General features: G+C 45.8%; 4 protein-coding genes across 8 annotated transcripts in view; 2 read left to right on the top strand and 2 right to left on the bottom strand.

Annotated features, from left to right (window-relative positions):
* The window catches only part of CLIC3 (chloride intracellular channel 3), a 6,097-nt gene extending 4,255 nt beyond the window's left edge, over positions 1-1,842 (top strand). For both annotated transcript variants that reach the window (XM_042477743.1, XM_042477742.1), the window contains 3 exons: positions 190-296; positions 528-703; positions 1,137-1,842. In XM_042477743.1, the coding sequence (XP_042333677.1) occupies positions 190-296; positions 528-703; positions 1,137-1,298 (445 nt within the window). In that variant the 3' untranslated portion in view covers positions 1,299-1,842. The remainder of the gene's footprint in view (positions 1-189; positions 297-527; positions 704-1,136) is intronic.
* Positions 1,843-1,928: 86 nt separating this feature from the next.
* On the bottom strand, positions 1,929-6,541 carry PAXX (PAXX non-homologous end joining factor). Of its 4 annotated transcripts, none has more exons than XM_042477745.1 (7): positions 6,244-6,541; positions 5,163-5,223; positions 4,788-4,837; positions 3,894-4,084; positions 3,177-3,248; positions 2,403-2,496; positions 1,929-2,227 (listed from the first exon to the last, which is right to left on the bottom strand). In XM_042477745.1, exons 1-7 carry the CDS (start codon positions 6,339-6,341, stop codon positions 2,188-2,190), a joined length of 606 nt encoding a protein of 201 aa, XP_042333679.1. In that variant the 5' UTR covers positions 6,342-6,541; the 3' UTR covers positions 1,929-2,187. The 4 variants fall into 4 exon arrangements, with proteins under 4 accessions (XP_042333679.1, XP_042333678.1, XP_042333681.1 ...); XM_042477744.1 differs by having other exon boundaries at positions 3,177-3,257; positions 6,244-6,527; XM_042477747.1 differs by lacking the exon at positions 4,788-4,837 and having other exon boundaries at positions 3,177-3,257; positions 5,925-6,536.
* An 84-nt stretch (positions 6,542-6,625) lies between these two features.
* TMEM141 (transmembrane protein 141) lies at positions 6,626-10,266 on the top strand. Its single transcript, XM_042477750.1, has 5 exons — positions 6,626-6,872; positions 7,299-7,365; positions 8,295-8,375; positions 8,990-9,100; positions 9,619-10,266. Exons 1-5 carry the CDS (start codon positions 6,819-6,821, stop codon positions 9,699-9,701), a joined length of 396 nt encoding a protein of 131 aa, XP_042333684.1. The 5' UTR covers positions 6,626-6,818; the 3' UTR covers positions 9,702-10,266.
* Positions 9,884-14,703, bottom strand: LOC121936001 (epididymal secretory protein 4-like). The gene is made up of 7 exons (XM_042477749.1): positions 14,543-14,703; positions 13,446-13,632; positions 11,958-12,082; positions 11,291-11,361; positions 10,943-11,047; positions 10,131-10,232; positions 9,884-10,024 (listed from the first exon to the last, which is right to left on the bottom strand). Exons 2-7 carry the CDS (start codon positions 13,542-13,544, stop codon positions 9,978-9,980), a joined length of 549 nt encoding a protein of 182 aa, XP_042333683.1. The 5' UTR covers positions 13,545-13,632; positions 14,543-14,703; the 3' UTR covers positions 9,884-9,977.
* Between the last annotated feature and the right edge of the window lie 1,813 nt (positions 14,704-16,516).

Raw genomic sequence — 16,516 nt, 5'->3', positions numbered from 1 at the left:
GTTTCTTCAGAGTGGGTTTGAGCACTGAAATTGCCATAGAGTTGGAAAGGCTGGACCCAAAGTGGAGGTTGTGCATGATGAGACAAAATGTCCCCCCGCACCTGCAAGGAGGTTGAGGACCACCTTCTGCCCCGATCCCCAGCATATTGCAATCTCTCTGGATCTCCCCCATCTTCTCTCCCCTTCCAGTTTCCCCAGCCTGGTTCCCAGGTACAAAGAGTCCTCCATCGCCGGCAATGACGTCTTCCACCGCTTTTCAGCCTACATCAAGAACCCGATACCTGCACAGAACGAAGGTGAGGGCGGCAGGGTCCCAGGTTGGGGAATCATGTCTTTATAAGTCCTTTATGCCTTTCTCCCAGGCTGGCACCTGTTCAGTCTTGAACAGTTTTCTAAGATCTCCAAAGATCTAAGGTGGCTTTCTGGTCACTCTTGGGTGTCAAGCCAGAATAGAGTGGACAACTAGGTGGGGATTTGGGTCCAACGTTGTTTTGGCCTTGGAATGGACTTGCATCTTTCTTTCCCAGTCTTGCAGAAGAACCTCCTGAAGGCCCTCCTGAAGCTGGACAACTACCTGAACAACCCCCTGGACTACGAATTGGTCCGGGACCCCAGCCTCATCGTCTCCCGGCGGCGGTTCCTGGATGGAGACCAGATGACCCTGGCTGACTGCGGCCTCCTGCCCAAACTCAACATCGTCCACGTAAGACTTTCAGCCTTGACCGGGGCCCATGGGCTGACCATCCTGGGGCAAATGTGGAGATGATGATGATGATGATGATTACAATTGGCTCTCCACATTTATGGCTTTGACTTTTGTGGATTTGATTATTTGTTGTTTTGACCAATATGTTCTCTCTAGGAATCTCTTAAGTCCTCCAGCGCAATTCTGCCAGAAATTGACCATAGAGTTGTGCTGGGGAACTGAGATGTTCCTAGAGGAAGCACTTCTCTAGGCATCTCTAGGTCCTCCAGCATGATCCTGTGGTCAACCTCTGGCAGATGTTGACGACAGAGTTGCACTTGAGGACCTGGAGATTCCTAGAGAGTTCCTCTCTTAGGTAAAAATAATAGTGTTCTTTTTTTTAATTTGGGGTTTTCCACCTTCTCCGTTGACTTTGGCTCTCCTCCTTCAGGTCGTGTGCCAACATTACCGCCAATCTGGCATCCCCAAGGAGCTGCGCGGCGTTTGGCGTTACCTGGACAGTGCGGCCGAGGTGAAGGAGTTCAAGTACACCTGTCCCAATGCTGAGGAGATCATCCAGGCCTACCGCGGGGTGGTCCGGCCGCTGGAGTAGCCATGGCCATTTGCCAACGGAAGCGGTCAAGCTGCTCGTCACTTTGGATCGCTTCTGGCCACCTTCCTCAGAGCCACCGAACCACAGACAGAGACTGACCCAAGTGGACACTGATGGAGGGCACCTGGCTTCGGTTTCATGCCCCTCTTTCCAGTGGCACCATTTCCCCATTTCCATCATGGCTGCACCACGCTTATGGTCACACAATGGAGGAAAATGGTTGGGGAACTACACATCACCCTTCTAGCCGATGATGCCACCTTCTTTAGAATAAATAAAGGAGTTGTTCCTATATCTCCCAGGGAACACTTTTAGCATCTTTGCAGATTTCCCTGGGCTCTTTCCAGCATTTTTGTTGGGTGCCTTCAAGTTGCTTCTGACTTACGGAGACCCTAAGGAGAAACTATAGTGGGTTTTCTATAACAGGATTTGACATTGCCATCCTCTGAGGCTGAGAGAGTGTGGCTTGTTGCCCATGGTCTTCCATTGGGTTGACATGGCCAAGCCGTTATTTGAACCCTGGTCTCCAGAGTCATAGTCGAAAGCTCAAAACACAACACCATTCGCTGATTTCCTTCTTCCGGCCATTAGAGGGCAGTAGAGCATCTGGTTAAGAAGCAGACTTTGAGATAAGAAAGTACTGATAAGATTAGCTTTATTGCTTCAGACATCGTTCATTTTTAAAAGGGACGGAGGCCGTCCTGTGACGTTCCTTCTGAGATCCACTTTGACTGTAAAATAAGCAACAGGCCACACATGTCTTCTGCTGTGTGCAATCGTGTCTAAAAAAATTCATTTATGCAATAAATATTTTAAAAGCAGCTCATTAAAATTAACCCAGGAAGGGGCTCTTTTGGGATTCCAGTGTGGAAATCAATCTGAGGCACAGTCAAGGGTCTTCAAAATCCACTCCTTTTGGCTTCTTCTTGCTAAAGCGAAACACAGAGAGAGAAAGGGTTGCAAACACAATACAGTGGCATTGCGCTAAGGACACCAGAAGATAGTGGCATTGCGCTATGGGCACCAAAATGTGATGGCAGTGTGCTAAGGGCACCACAACATGAGAGCATTGTGATAAGGGCACACCAACACAGTGGCATTTACCTTTTGAACCCAGGGTTGATGAGCGATTCCCCTGGGAGCCGTTTCTTGGTGGACGCTTGCCCAGCTCCGGTCTTGCACTTTGCAGGGCTTATATCTGGTTGCAATGGGAAAAACCCAGAAGAAGGAAGGTTACTACTATTTTGGGCAAGAAGTCCCAATCTCTCAGCCTCAGAGGAAGGCAATAGCCATGCTCCTCCTCTGAAGAAACCTTGCCAGGAAACCCCAAGAGAGTCAGAACATCTTGGAGGCACACAACAACAACAATAACATTTATTTAAGGAGAGCACTTAAATAATGCTCTATAAATGCATTCATTTCCAGGAGGCCTGGTGGGTTTTATTTTAAAAAGGGTTTTCCCTGCAAAACGAATGACAAAAACAAGCATTTCTGGTTTCCTTTGGAAGGGAGCAGATATTATGTATTTTATATAATAAAACATCTTCTCTTTGCAGCCCAAACTTGTGAAACCGGACATATATTTATCCTGAAATCGGTATATTTATCCCGATTGCAAAATCCACATTTTCTGGATGGAGAACCAGCCTGGTTTTGCAAGAAGGGCGGTTGAGGTTGTGATATGTAAGATTACATTTACATTGACCCTTGTCTCTTGCCGAACTGGTTCTATTTGGAGTCTTCCTGGCTAAATGCAGAGAGGAGTCGTCAGGTTATTTCACTTTAGAAATTGCACATTGCTGCAAACCAGGGAAACCTCCCTTTTGAGTGCGTCACAAACACACACAAATGTAGTTCGGAGCAGGTGCCAAAACCTACCTGGAGCAAAGATACTTTGGCCTCTTAAGGTGGCCTTTTCTGGGCTGCTGACCGGCGATGGAGCTGCGGAAGCTGATCTTTCTGCAAGGAAGAGAAAAGCGGGTCAGAAATATTGGTTTCTGTGGTCTATATATCTTGCCTTTGTCCCAAAATTGGGACGCAATGCAACTTACAAGGAAACTGGTCAAAACCAGTGCAAAGTGCAAACCATCGCAATGAATAAAAAACACAGCCGAGGTTCTTCATTATAGTCAGTGTTTCGTTGCTTCACAAATTTCTTTTAAGCCCATGCTAAAGAAAGGTCTATAAATTAAAACTGCAATGTATCAGTGAAAGGAAAATGAACTTTCTCTTCTCTGCCTCTTCAAAGCTGAAATAATGTCTTTTATCCTGAATGCAATCTATCTGGAAATTTGCAACTTGGAGAACTTTAAATAGTGTATTTTATTTTTTTTCTGAAAGGCAATCTGTTTGGACATCTGGATCCTGGAGAAGTGACATTCCCCCAAAAGGACTAACAAATGCATTTAGGACTGAATCCTGGAGGATCTTGGATCGCTCCTTTAAAGTTTGGACTAAACTGACATGAAGCCATTGGTGGCAATCTCAGGTTCCCAGATCTCCAAAATGCCAAGAGGGCTGGTCATCTGTTCTGTATCAATCAATTTTGCCAGGCTCCCTGACAATGTTCCCGTTGTGACTCTGCACAAAGCAAACCTTGCAAGCGTTCCTCCAAGGCGTGAACCCGTGCCACCAAGCCGAACATCAGCTCCTGGAGTGGCTTCCTGGCTTCGGAGAGGGGCACTTTGGAGAGGTCAAAGGCCAAGCGTTGGCCGCCATCTTGGAAGCACAGGGTGGCCACGGAGTCGCGGAGGGTCAGGGTGGGGGTCTGGTGCGCCAAGACTTCTCTGTGAAAAGAAAGGATGATAAGATGGAGGAAGGAAAAAGGCCAACATGGCGCAACGCTCAGGAAAAGCCCACAGCTAGAAAGAGACTTCAAGATGGAGTAGGATTGGGGGTCCCCAATTATTAAGATCAATTCATTTCGAAGCCCTCTCCCCATGGGGCCAAGGTCCAGTCCAAGTTAAAACACCCCCATTTCCCTCTGCAATCCTCCCCAAAATGGCAGCAGGTGATGTCACGTAACTCCTGGCCGCCATTTTGAGAGGGACTGTAGAGGAAAGCAGGTGTAATGGGTTTTGGAGGTACTTTTGGGGATGAAGTGGGAAGTATTTTCATGCGTTTTAATGCAATTTGGGGGTGGATTTCCTAATGATTTGGGGGCAAAAATTGGCCTTAAGTCATGCTTTTGTTGGGTTTTTTAAATACAGTAGGTGAGTTGAAGGACTTTGGAGGGTCTTCAGAAAATACAAATATAAGGCCCATCCCTGTCCTACGGAGGACAATATCCCCATGTTTTGTGATCACCTAACATTTTTTAGGGTTGCAAAAAACCTTTTTTGTTACCCAACCAAGAAATAAAACAAAGGATTTTGGGACCTGAAATACAAAATGGCAAAGTTTCCAGGCTCTACTAATTTAATATCCTGGATTTTAATCCGAATTAAGGTCTTCTAAAAAGGGAAAGTAGTAAGACTTGGAGAGCATCACCTGAGTTTGGAAACGCTCTCCTTGGAGGAACCCAGACCATTCTCAGGAAACTGCAAGAAGAAAAGGGCAAGAAATAAAACAATTGGCACGATTATTTATTAATTATGGTTATGGACAGAATGAAAAGCTGAACCAGGCTGACTTTTGTCCAGAGATTGGTTTCAAATCTCCATTTATTACCATTGGAAAACTATATATGGATGGAGCCTAAAGTTGCAGGAATAGTCTACCTTTTATGAAAGAGGCGATTTTTAAAACTTGAAACGGAGAATAGTGTCCTGAATGTGAAAAAGGAAATTCAGTTATATATCAGTCCATTTTGTAGCTCACTACTTAAGATCCTTGCTTTGGAAATTTAAAAGCACTTGTACTTACATTGCCGCCCGGTTTGTCCGCTGCGATCTCACAACTCCACAAGTCGCAAGCGTCGGTGAGACTGCGGGGAAAGGAGGCCAGAGAGTGTGAACATCAAGGGGAAATCGAGCAGTTACATGAAATGATGTCACATGACGGCGCACAAAACCCGCCGTTAAAATGGTCGCAAAGAAGCACCAATTCGCATCTTTTTACTTTTGGGATTTCAGCGACAATGCTTTGTTTGCACAATTGCGTGTGATAATCATTTGCACAATCACTCGCCATTTTCACTTTGTTTGCAGGATGCTTTAAATGTGCTTTAATCTCCAATGCTGAAATTAGCTAGACAGATAGATAGATAGATAGATAGACAGATATAACAAATTCAGATTTTGGTCAAATTACTTTGTTGGACGACTGCTGGAGGATTCTGGGAAATGACTGAATTATTGACTGAATTGTTGGAAGTGATCCCCGAATGGAGAGCCAACCCTCCTGCAAAGAAAGCCCTGTGAAGATGCACTTAGTAACGTTAAAGTAATTGGATGCCATTAATGGGAAAGGCTTCTGTTTGACTCCATGTTGCCAATATGGCTCTTTTTGGATACAATTCTGGATGCAAAACACTTTCGCTCTGGAATGACGCTAAACATTGTAACAGAGGAGCCTGGAAAAAAGGGATCAGCTGCAAATAGCAAAGGATCAACAAGGAAGCAAACATTTGCATAAACAAATAAATAGCCAGGCATGCATTAAAAATAAACAAGAGGGGGGACTTACTGCTCCTTGAATCCCCCTCTTTGCAAATGTCTCTGGCAGCTTTTGCAAATCCCATGAGGCTTACTTGGCCTTGTCTACACTGCAGGGATCACTCAGTTTGAGGCCGCTTTAAGTGCTGTGGCTCCATCCAAGAGAACCCTGGGATTTGTAGTTTTGCAAAGCCTCCTCTGCCAAAGAGTGCTGCAAAACAAAGCAAAAGCATTGCAAAGCCCCAGGGTTTCCTGTAGGAAAGAGTCAGAAGCTGCGGTTAAAGCGGCGTCAAAGTGGATTAGCTCCTCAGTGTGGATGTTATTTATGGGGGTTCTTTTTCGGCACTCACTGGATCCTCGGAGGGGGCTCCTGGGAAAGGTAGAGGAGGCAGCGCCCATCATCCCCAGCTTCGCCCTCAATCACTCGGAGGGGGCCCCAGAGAGCCATAGCAGATGCGTGTCAACACGTCTCGTGGGAATGCCTGCCCGCTTCTGCCTCTCTCTTTGCAAGAAGGGCTTTGCAGCCAGTGGGAAAGAAGCCTCCAAAGGCAGCAATAAACGCCTGGCCAGTGTTGCCAAGGAAAGGGAAGTTGCCCTTGTGGACTACAACTCCCAGCAGGTACCTTCTCCAGCTCCAGCACCTGTCACTGAGGGATGCTGGGAGTCGTGGTCCACCTGGCATAGGCCTACAGGTCCCAGCATGCCCTGCTCTTCCTCTGCCAGATCAGGGAGGGGTTTGGGGAGATGATGACGTCAGAAAGAGCAGCTCTTAGTGATGACGACAGTTATGCAGAACATTCAAATGCAATGCAGTGTGAGGCATTTGGACTGCAACTCCCATTGGGCATGAGTGGGGGATTCTGGGAGCTGAAGTCTTCATTTGCAAAAGAATAGTAACTCAGGAGGGCAGCAGAAGAGGAGGAGGATGGTGAACGTGGGCATCTCTCGCGTGGAAGAAGGAGTGGCAGCCAGGCACCCGGTGGGTCCCTCTCTCTCTCTCTCGCCCCCGAAAGGAGGAGGACAGTTCTGGGTTCAAGGAGAAGAAAGGGCTGCAGAAGGAAAGAAGGAAGGAAGAGAGGGAGGGAAAGAAAGAAAAAGAAGGGATGGAGGGAGGGAGGAAAAAAGAAAGAAAGAGGGAGGGAGGGAGGGAGGGAGGGAGGGAGTGCCCCAAAGTGAGAACCTCCAGGTGGCAATGCATACAACCATAAGGGAAATATTCAAACTAGATGCCACCTTGGCACCAGACTTATTTATTTTGGGACTGGTCAATGATACAGAAATGGAGAGACAATATGGCAGAACTGTCTTCTTTAAGGGAAGGTGGGTCACTCACTGGGTCCCCGATGGGGAGATTTCGGACCCTGAGGATGGTGATGATGATGATGATGGTCCCTTTGGTTTTCAGGGTCTCCAGGAGTACACCGCCTGCCAGTCCTATGCCTTCATGAAGGGCATGGGGGCCTTTGTCACAGGTGAGGCCCAGGGCATGCGGATATTGGGGCCTGGCACCTCCGCCGGACGGGGCAGGAAAGGTGGCTGAAGCCTCTCCAGACTGGCATTCGGGGTCCTTTGGGGTTTCAGTGGACTCTGGCCGGAGAGACCAGGTGTCCATGGGTTACGCTTCCCAGGTGCTCCTTCTTCTAAGGAATGGCCATTATTTGAAGGGCCAAAGAGCTTGACCCTTAGAGGATGGGCAGCTGCCTCTTAATAGAGGGATGGGAAGCCTGTCCTTTATAGAACTCTCCCTTATTATTACTAATGTCCTTATTTTATTGTATTTTTTGCAGGAAGGAAGGTTTGTCCCTTTGGGGACGGTCAGGGGCCCCTTATTTGAGGGAAGGCCCCTTATTTGAGGGAAGGCCCCATATTGGTGGCCAGGAAGTCTGTCCCTTAAAGGATTGTCAGATGCCCCTTATTAATAATAATGTCCCTTATTCTAGGGATGGAAAGCCGCATTATACTTTTGGGTCCAGAAATTTAAGACTTGCAGACATCTTCCATTTCCTTGCAAGCGTCGGATGCTATCCTGCATCAAATTTGCACAGTATAAACTTTTTGTGTAGATTGGCAGCATCGCACAACTGAACCAAAGTGCCACGTGTGCAACTGACTCACAATGCACCAGGGCACAACTGTGTGCAAAGGCACCAACTCCATGAGTAAAATGTCCAACCTTTTCCATAGGATCCTAACCACAGCTGTGTATCTTGTCCACCTTTTGCAACCAGCTACACAAACATACCCACAATCCTATTCCATATTTCCCCTTTGGCTACATCCAGCTGCTCCTTCCTTATCCTGGGGATGATGGGTGCATCACTCCAAGTTGTGATATTGCTGCTAATATTTGTGTTGTTGTGCTATTGCTGTTATTAACTTGGCTCTCCCTTGTTCCCAAAAGGCTCCGGAGTAGCCTTCATTCTGCAGAAACTCAACCGGAAAATGCCTTATCCACTTCACTGGAACATCTTGGTCTCATTTGGTGAGTATTTCGAGGGACTCTTCCTTTAAAATATTTGGGTTTTGAGCCTTGATCTCATCTGGACCCTGATTTGGAGGCAGGAGACTTTATTAGAAGGATCATGGGACCTAGAGTCCAAAGAATTACCTTTTGTTCCCTTGGTTCTGAGGTCAGCAACCACAGTATCCCCATTTGAAGATGAAATGAATATTTAATATTGTTGCATTGTTTAATTTTGCACTTGAAACTCCTTTGCTGAAAATCTGACTTGGGAATCAGCCAAAGCTTGGAAAAACCTACTATTTTGGAACTATAACTCCCCAAATCCACACTGGCGGGGAGGATTTTGGGACCAATAGTCCCTCCCTTCTCCCTTGCTTTGCAACCAGTCATTTTGGAGTTGCATGGAACTGTGGTTAAAAAGCCAGCATTGTGTAGCGGTTGGAGTGCTGGATTACAGCTCTGGAGTCCAGGGTTCGAATCCCCCTTGCAGGAGTCGCACACTCTCAGATTCCCCCCAAAATCCTAAAATCAGTTTGCATTGGGGTCACCAGAAATGACTTGAAGGCACACAACCACAAAAGCGTGATTTAAAACCTTTTGGTTCCTTGTGTGAATCAACACTCTGTTTGCAGTCCTAGGTTCAGTTGCCAGTTACGCAGTGACCCAACGGGAGACCCAGAAATGTTCAGACTTGTGGATCTTCCTGGAAACGGATTACCAGAGGCCCCCAAATGCATCCAAAGGTGAGCAAAGCCCCTGCGTGGGTGTGTTGGGTTTGGAGAGAGGGTCTCTGGTTGTCCCTTCTCGCAATGATTCCCAAACTTTGCTCCTCCAGGTGTTTTGGACTTCAGTTCCCAGAATCCCCAGTCAGCTTGAGCAACAGTCAGGAATTCTGGGAACAAAAATCCCAAACATCTGGAGGACCAAAGTTTGGGAATCATTGCAAGAAGGGACAACCAGAGACCCTCTCTCCAAACAACACTTACGGACTTTCTAACTCAGTGATTCGTAAACTTTGGTCCTCCAAACACTTTGGACTTCAGCTCCCAGGATTCCTGACTGTTGGTCAAGCTGTCTGGGGATTCTGGGATCTGAAGTCCAAACCATCTGGAGGACCAAAGTTTGGGAATCATTATTTTCACGTAACTCTGTGTGACTTTAGGTTTGCAATGATCAAGAAGGAGATTAATCTAATTATTGGCCGGTGAGATTGCAAGAAAGGATTGCAATGCTTCTTTCTCCTTCTCTCTTCCTTTTGCAGAGGGAGTGCTGCCGAGTTCGAATCCCAAAGACACAGCAGAAGCCGGGGTGAAAAAGAACCGATATGGGGATGTTGTGGAATAAATTGGAAAGATGCTCCGGACGAAATGCAAAACGGCATCAAATCCAGCAAACGCAGGACTAGTCCGATTCCCTTTGCCTTGCAGAAATATACGCAGCCAAAGACTGTGTTAATAACTTTTTAAAATATCAACAGTTTGGTAAACTATATATATATGTTTTGGTTAGGTTTTGTTTTCTGATCCCTTGATTGTAAAATTATACATTAATATATACATAGAGATATATAGAGATATATTTTCTGGCCATCTGCATCCAGAGGCGAAAGGGTTGCAAATCTCATCTCTGATTCTTCTTTGGCCGCGGCCGAGAAAGCGGACATTGCTCTGCAAGAAGGAAAACAGACAGAAAGGATCAACCTGCAAAAGCAAAGAAAGAAAGAAGTGGAATAAACCCAAAGGGAAACAAATGCAAGGGAGGGGTTTCTCTTACCATCTTGACTTTGGTACTTGATATCCGTTTTGGAGAATCCCAGCGATCTGACGTAATCCTCAAACATTTTCTTCAGGCTCTCCGGCGCGTCCGATCCCCTGACTCCAAAGAATAATAAAAGAGACCAATAAAGCAATTGGTTTGCAGTGCAAATATTAAAAAGCTAATTTCAGACAGTGCTCTTTGGCACAACGCATTTGCACTTGGGATGCCAAGGCCTAAATGATGAATTTTGGTAGCAATAATTTGCACTCGCACGATGCTCCAAATTACACATCATTAGGGATGCAATCTTCACACATTTTGTCATTCCATGCAAGGAGAAATAAATTCAACCATTTGGAGCCTGGCCCTTGTGCCTTGCGCAGGTTGTTTAGAAGGCAATTGATAACTTGTTCTGTGCAAAATACGCATGGGATTCTCTGCACATGGATGGGATGCGTGCATGGGGCTTTGTGCACAGTTTTCCTGAATTATTCTCTGTGGTTAGTAGGAAAATGTTATTATCTCTGCAGTCAATGTCGTATTCTGCATCAAAACATTATTTTTGGTACACAAACGTTTTCCGTGCGAAATCCCCACGTGCGTCTTTTGCGCAGAACAAGCCCCTTATTGCAAAGTTGCATTTTTTGAACTTAAACCCTAGAGTCCCCCTAAACCAACTTGCTGAGCGTTTTGGAAGCTGTGGTCCAAAAAGGATCACTTTTCCAAAGCACTTTAAGATTCAGCTCTTCATAGTTTCCTGGCACTCAAGAAGTCCTATTTTTGGACCATTTTTGGGGGTGATATTTTGGAATATCTTTATAGCCTACCAAAGAGAGACAGGGCAGAGTTGCCTGCGGTTTCGGTGTGAAGGACCAGGTGGCCGTTGTAATCCGTGTCCACAACGTGGATCGTGCTCAGGTCCCCGTTTGCATCTGCAACCAAAGGAAGAAAGAAGGATTTACCAGGCGGAATAAAATTTCTAAGGCATTACCTTTATAGAAAGCCTCTAAATAAGGTAATAAGCACCTTGCAGAGATGCCAGGATGCCCAGTAAGGAAAGGTATACATGGAAGGATCCATGGGGTCCCTTCCATCTCCAAAATGTGTGCAATGCATTTCTAACATTTGTGGGGTTTGGATTAGGTGACCCTATGGAAGAAGCAGGCACTACTCACGATAAACATTGAATACTCCAGGTTGGCCAGCGTTTCTATACCGGAAATCAATAAACCGGCAGGCGAGTCTCCTGCAAGCGAGAAACGGAGATGCAGAACTTTTCATTAAACATCTGGCCCCAAAGTAAGGGGTTTGCTTTCTCTTTCCCAACCCAAACTTGGGTTTTCTCCCCATAATTGTTTTGTTTTGAGACCATAGAATCTCCTGAAAATTAAACCCAAATCTGTAAAGAGTTTGCTGGGGCTTTGGGGACACTAAGCCCACAATGACTTACATACACACCTAAGTTTAGTTTTTGGACATTTTTGTCTGATCACAACATTCCTATTCGGCCCAAGGGTGCAAAAACAGAGTTGTCTCCATGCGGTTCCTTTGCGCATTGTATTGTGCATTGAGTTGTGCATTCAATGGCATGTTGACTTGTGTGCAGTGTTGGCCTTTGGCACAAAGGTTGCGTAGCAGAGTCAACGCTTAACTCTGTCTGCAGGAATCTATGCAACTCATTCCTTCCATTTATTCCAATTTGGCAAAAACATTCCCAATCAATCCTCTGCCTTCCCACTTTCCCAGCTGCTTTTAAAACGTCCCGGTTTCTCCGTCTTCCTCCCACTTTCCTCCTTCCTTGAATGCATGCAAAAGGAATTCAAAGTGAAAAAAGCCACTTACACAATGAAGTTCATTCCCACGGAGAGGTCTCCTTTCCGCATGGGCGAAATCTGGATTTCAGGTCCTATGATGAACTGGTCTTCTCCCTTTGCCACCATGGCAAGGCGATGCCAAAGCCCTGCCAACTTGGGAAGAAGGAATCCGCATTATCCTTCCAAAGAGACCCAAATGGAGACTACAAATCCCAGGATTCCACAGGAGAAATAAAGTATTATCAAACTGCATAATGATGGCACACTGAAAATATAATTTATGGCTCCTTTGAGCAATGCTTGGCAGGATTTAGCATCGCTTGGGTTTGGCCCAACACTTAACTGCTCTCCTGGCTATTTGGCAGAATTCATCTCTTCTTTTCATTATCATTATTGCAAAATCCAGTCCAAAATAACTAGTTACAAATAATTAATTGCTTTTAAATTCATTCCTTTCACCACTAGAGTCATTATAACTAAGGTTGCATTAAAAGTTGTAACTTAATGGGGGATAACTCCATTCCTTTTGCAATTTAACTGTAATTTTTAGTTACTTCTGTAGTGACAGGGATGTGCCTCATGAAATGGTGATGGAAGAGGTCTATTTATATGGTTCACACTCTGCTTTGTGTTGCTTTTGAGGCAACAAGGTGGATGAGAGGACGGGCTTTTCCTGCAAGACAAAAGCCATTTGGACCCAGGACAAGAGGAAGGCTTTGCAAAACCTTATGATGGCTCCATGCAAAGGACTGTCAGGACTCATAGGACAGGTTTTGCAAGGAATTAAACATGCAAAATAAATTACATTAAGCCAGAGACACAAGTTGCACAATATCTATGTGAAGTGGCGGCACCCAGTCTTTCATGTCAGAGAAGGCTGTAGTTCTTCCTGGCTCAACACTTTTCTCACATTCATTTGCTTTCTCTCTCAGCCTGGCCTGCCTCGCAGGGCTGTTGTGAAGTGCAAGGAAGGGAGGAAGAAGAGCAATTCTGTGTACGCAAGAGCTTGGAAAGGTGGCTTTTTTGAGGGGAACTACACTTCCCAGAATCCCCCAACTAGTAGGACAGGTAGTGGCCCCAGGTGGAAAATAATTAGAGATGTGTGCACTTTTGAAGATTCATGGCTGGAAAAATCCAACACAAATCCAAGATATATTTGAAAGCAAAGAACGGCAGTAATAAGGAAGAGCTTGCAAGTGCAAGACCATGTAAGGGAAAAATTCGATGTATTGTGCATGCATCTGACAAAAGTGACACAAAATAAAGACAATTATAAGACGAGAAATACTGGGAATGTTACAATAAATACCAATAACATGAAATAACTCGAGTTTTGCCTTTGACATGGAAGAGTGTGACTTGCCTAAGATGGGTTTCCATATCCAAGCAGGGATTCGAACCCTGGTCTCCCAGTTTCCCAGTCCAACACTCAAACCACTACTGGTTCTCCGTTGAGCAGTAATAACCCTGGACCCCTCTTTAGAAGAAAGACACCCCTTTACTGAGAAGCGCTTACCTTCTTGTAGTCAAAATGCGGCTGCACAGGGATCCCAGACGCAAGATGGGGAACGGCGGGGAGGATGAGTCCCAGGAGCAGCAAGACAACGGCTTCCATATCGTGGATGATGGGTCCCCTCCTTTGGACCAGGAACTGGTCTAAATCCAAAAGGCTGAAGGGATGGAGCTCACTTGGCAATGTCTTTCTGGGGAAGGAATGCAAATGCATTGGAAAATCGGCATGTGAAGGGATCTTCTGGTCCCTTTGAGACTAAGTCCCCATACAGACAGGCCAAAATAAAGCTGCTTCGGGTCACTTTGGAGGTATGCTGTTTCAACAATGCATGCGTACTAAGAGTCCAGAAGCTGCACCAAAGCTGCATTCTAGTCCTTAGGACTGGATTGTGGCTTTGGCACGTCTTCCTGTCTCTTAGTATACATGCATCATTGAAACAGCATGCCTCCAAAGTGACCCGAAGCAGCTTTATTTTGGCCTGTCTGTATGGGGCCTAAGTGAGAGGAAGGATATATAGCATAGGTTTTGGTAGACATGGTCTACTTCCTCAGATGCATAGAGGGAACTGGTGCCCAGGAAGGACCAAAGGTCCATCTTGTAAAGTAGACCATATCTACCAAAGCTTATGTCCATATCATGCATCTGAGGAAGTGGACCATGTCTACCAAAGCCTATGCCCAGTTCACTCCATGTATTTGAAGAAGGAGACCAAGTCTACCAAAGCTTATGTCCAAATCACTCCACTCCATGCATCTGAAGAAATCGACCACATCTATCAAAGCCTATGCCCAGTTCACTCCATGCATCTGAGAAAGAAGAAACATATGCCTAGTTCACTCCATGTATTTGAAGAAGGAGACCAAGTCTACCAAAGCTTATGTCCAGATCATGCATCTGAGGAAGTGGACCATGTCTACCAAAGCCTAGGCCCAGTTCACTCCATGCATCTGAAGGTGTTGGGTGCATCTCTGCATTTCCAAGCCCAGCATCCCCAGATCCTACTTGAGATTTTCAGGTTCCTAAGACCAGGCAGGTAGAGATTCAGGTGGTGGGGTTAGTAAATATGGGGAGATTGGTTGATCAGGGCTGATTCTCCTTACCTTGCAGTTGATGTTCCTCCAGGTGGGTCTCCTTGGCGTTTCCCAGGAAGACTCGGAGTCAGCGTCTTAAATGGCGCAGCAGCCTCCAGGTGTGGGAGAGGACGACTTGCAAGGTGAGCCCACAAATCAATGTTGCCATTCAGGAAACTGTGGCATCCAGCAAAGCCGCACAACCCGCCTCCAGAGCGGCGCCTGGCCCTGGCTGTTGGACTGGAAAGATGGCAAGGATGGCTGAACCCATTTCATAATGGGGTTGCATGAGAGACACCTTGGAGGGGAGACTGGGGCACCCCAACTTTGCAAAAGAGAGGCAGAAAGGAAGCACATTTTGAAACAGGTCTCAGGCTGGGAATGCCGGTTGGAATCCAGTTGGTTTGCCTGATTCCAGAGGTTGCGCCTTCCTTCCCCAGAATTGCACAAGGAAAGGAAGACAAGTGTCTGGGTGCTGCACCACACAACACACCTTTCGGCATGCAAAGTGACACATATATTGGGTGACACTAGAGGAATATTTCCAGTCGGACCTCTGCATTCCCAGGTTTGACTTTTGAGGATGTGATTATTCATGGGGTATTTGCTGCCTTGTGCCATTTTTTTAAATAGGGACTCCAAGCTTTGCAAGACCAAGACACCCCAAAGGCTTGCAACTATTAAAATTGGTGTAGGGCAGTCATGGAGACAACAGCAAACCCCACTACTGCCTTGCAAAGGAATCCCACTGCCCCAAAGACATCCAGGTTTAATCCCTGATTCGAACCCTGGTCTCCAGAGTCCTAATCCAATACCCAAATCACTATTCCACACTTGTTTCCATAAAGGTCCCGTTCCATGCATGATGCATATTGCACTTTTTTTGTTGGCCCCATAAAGGTCCCATTCCTTGCATTGTGTATTATATTGTGCATTTTGGTTGGCCCCAGAAAAGTCCCATATATTCATTTACTGGGGTGCAATTTCAACCCAGAAGGGTGCCATCCAGATTGGAAAGACAATAATCCCCAAAGTCAATGGCTGTGCTGGCTGTGGATGATGGGACTTGTTGTCTGACCACCTGGAGGTCACCAAGTTTGAGGGAGGATGAAGTGTATGTGTTTGCATGGTACATTTTGAGTGCAGATGATGATGATGATGCTTGCAATGGGTTTGATGCAGTTTTGATGTTGTGTGCATTATTCATTTGTATGTTGCAATGAGATTGTTTTCATTTGGTTTTGATTTGTTGCAGGCTTTGGCTGAGATGTGGCCTGAAATTATTTAAATGAAATAGATAGTATGCAAGCGATCCAACCATTCTTCAGGGGACTCTGTCATTCAGGAAGGAGTCAGATGGTGCAGTTTGAAAGAGATAACGAACAATGCCGCAATGCACTACAGAGCCAGCATCATGTCCTGCTTTGCTCAATGTAATAGTTGCCATAAGTGAGGAACAAGTGGAAAGTACGCAAGACGGGAAGTTTTTAGGAGTTCCCTCTTGCGAATATCACTCAAGTCTTTTGCAAGATTCTTCTGACACAGATGCAAGAACGCAACCCTGGGAAGATATTTGGGTATTGATTTTATTGGTCTAGGTGGGCTGAGACAGAGACCAAGAAGGAAATCTTTTTGGAAGATGATGGGGACAAAATGCAAGAAATATGTTTTCTGTGTCTTTGCAGAACTCTGGAAGACTTCCCAGTTGTTCCCTGCAAAAAGAGAAAGAGATTTGGAGCAATTTTTGATCTTCTGCTTTAATTCAGATGTTGGGGGGAAAATATATACCTTAATGTCATGACCATTTTATCTTCCTCCCCTCCCAGATGTTAGGAGCCCCATGATTTTAGGGTCTCCGAGAGCCAGAAACACCTTGAAGGCAGACAAGAGCGACATCCCCTTTCTCAGCCTTTTTCCAGCAAAAGGGACTATTAAGAATTGCAAGGGCTTTTATATGGTGGATGATGGGTTCTCAGATTATCTCTGAACCTTCAGGTTGTCTCA

This window comes from Sceloporus undulatus, chromosome 7 (assembly GCF_019175285.1).
Source record: "Sceloporus undulatus isolate JIND9_A2432 ecotype Alabama chromosome 7, SceUnd_v1.1, whole genome shotgun sequence".
In the NCBI taxonomy this organism is placed as follows: Eukaryota; Metazoa; Chordata; class Lepidosauria; order Squamata; family Phrynosomatidae; genus Sceloporus; species Sceloporus undulatus.
This window is presented reverse-complemented; position numbering and strand designations above follow the sequence as displayed.

Excerpts from the sequence above, each read along its gene's own strand:
- PAXX (XM_042477744.1), bottom strand. The coding sequence starts at position 6,341 with ATGGCTCTCTGGGGCCCCCTCCGAGTGATTGAGGGCGAAGCTGGGGAT. Across the intron at positions 5,224-6,243 it reads GAGCCCCCTCCGAGGATCCA|TCTCACCGACGCTTGCGACT; the intron begins GTGAGTGCCGAA and ends CTTTCCCCGCAG. Across the intron at positions 3,258-3,893 it reads CTTGGAGGAACGCTTGCAAG|AAAGATCAGCTTCCGCAGCT; the intron begins GTTTGCTTTGTG and ends TCTTCCTTGCAG.
- TMEM141 (XM_042477750.1), top strand. The coding sequence starts at position 6,819 with ATGGTGAACGTGGGCATCTCTCGCGTGGAAGAAGGAGTGGCAGCCAGG. Across the intron at positions 8,376-8,989 it reads GAACATCTTGGTCTCATTTG|TCCTAGGTTCAGTTGCCAGT; the intron begins GTGAGTATTTCG and ends CTCTGTTTGCAG. Across the intron at positions 9,101-9,618 it reads GCCCCCAAATGCATCCAAAG|AGGGAGTGCTGCCGAGTTCG; the intron begins GTGAGCAAAGCC and ends TTCCTTTTGCAG.
- LOC121936001 (XM_042477749.1), bottom strand. The coding sequence starts at position 13,544 with ATGGAAGCCGTTGTCTTGCTGCTCCTGGGACTCATCCTCCCCGCCGTT. Across the intron at positions 11,362-11,957 it reads GTGGGAATGAACTTCATTGT|GAGACTCGCCTGCCGGTTTA; the intron begins GTAAGTGGCTTT and ends TCTCGCTTGCAG. Across the intron at positions 10,025-10,130 it reads CAAGTACCAAAGTCAAGATG|AGCAATGTCCGCTTTCTCGG; the intron begins GTAAGAGAAACC and ends TCCTTCTTGCAG.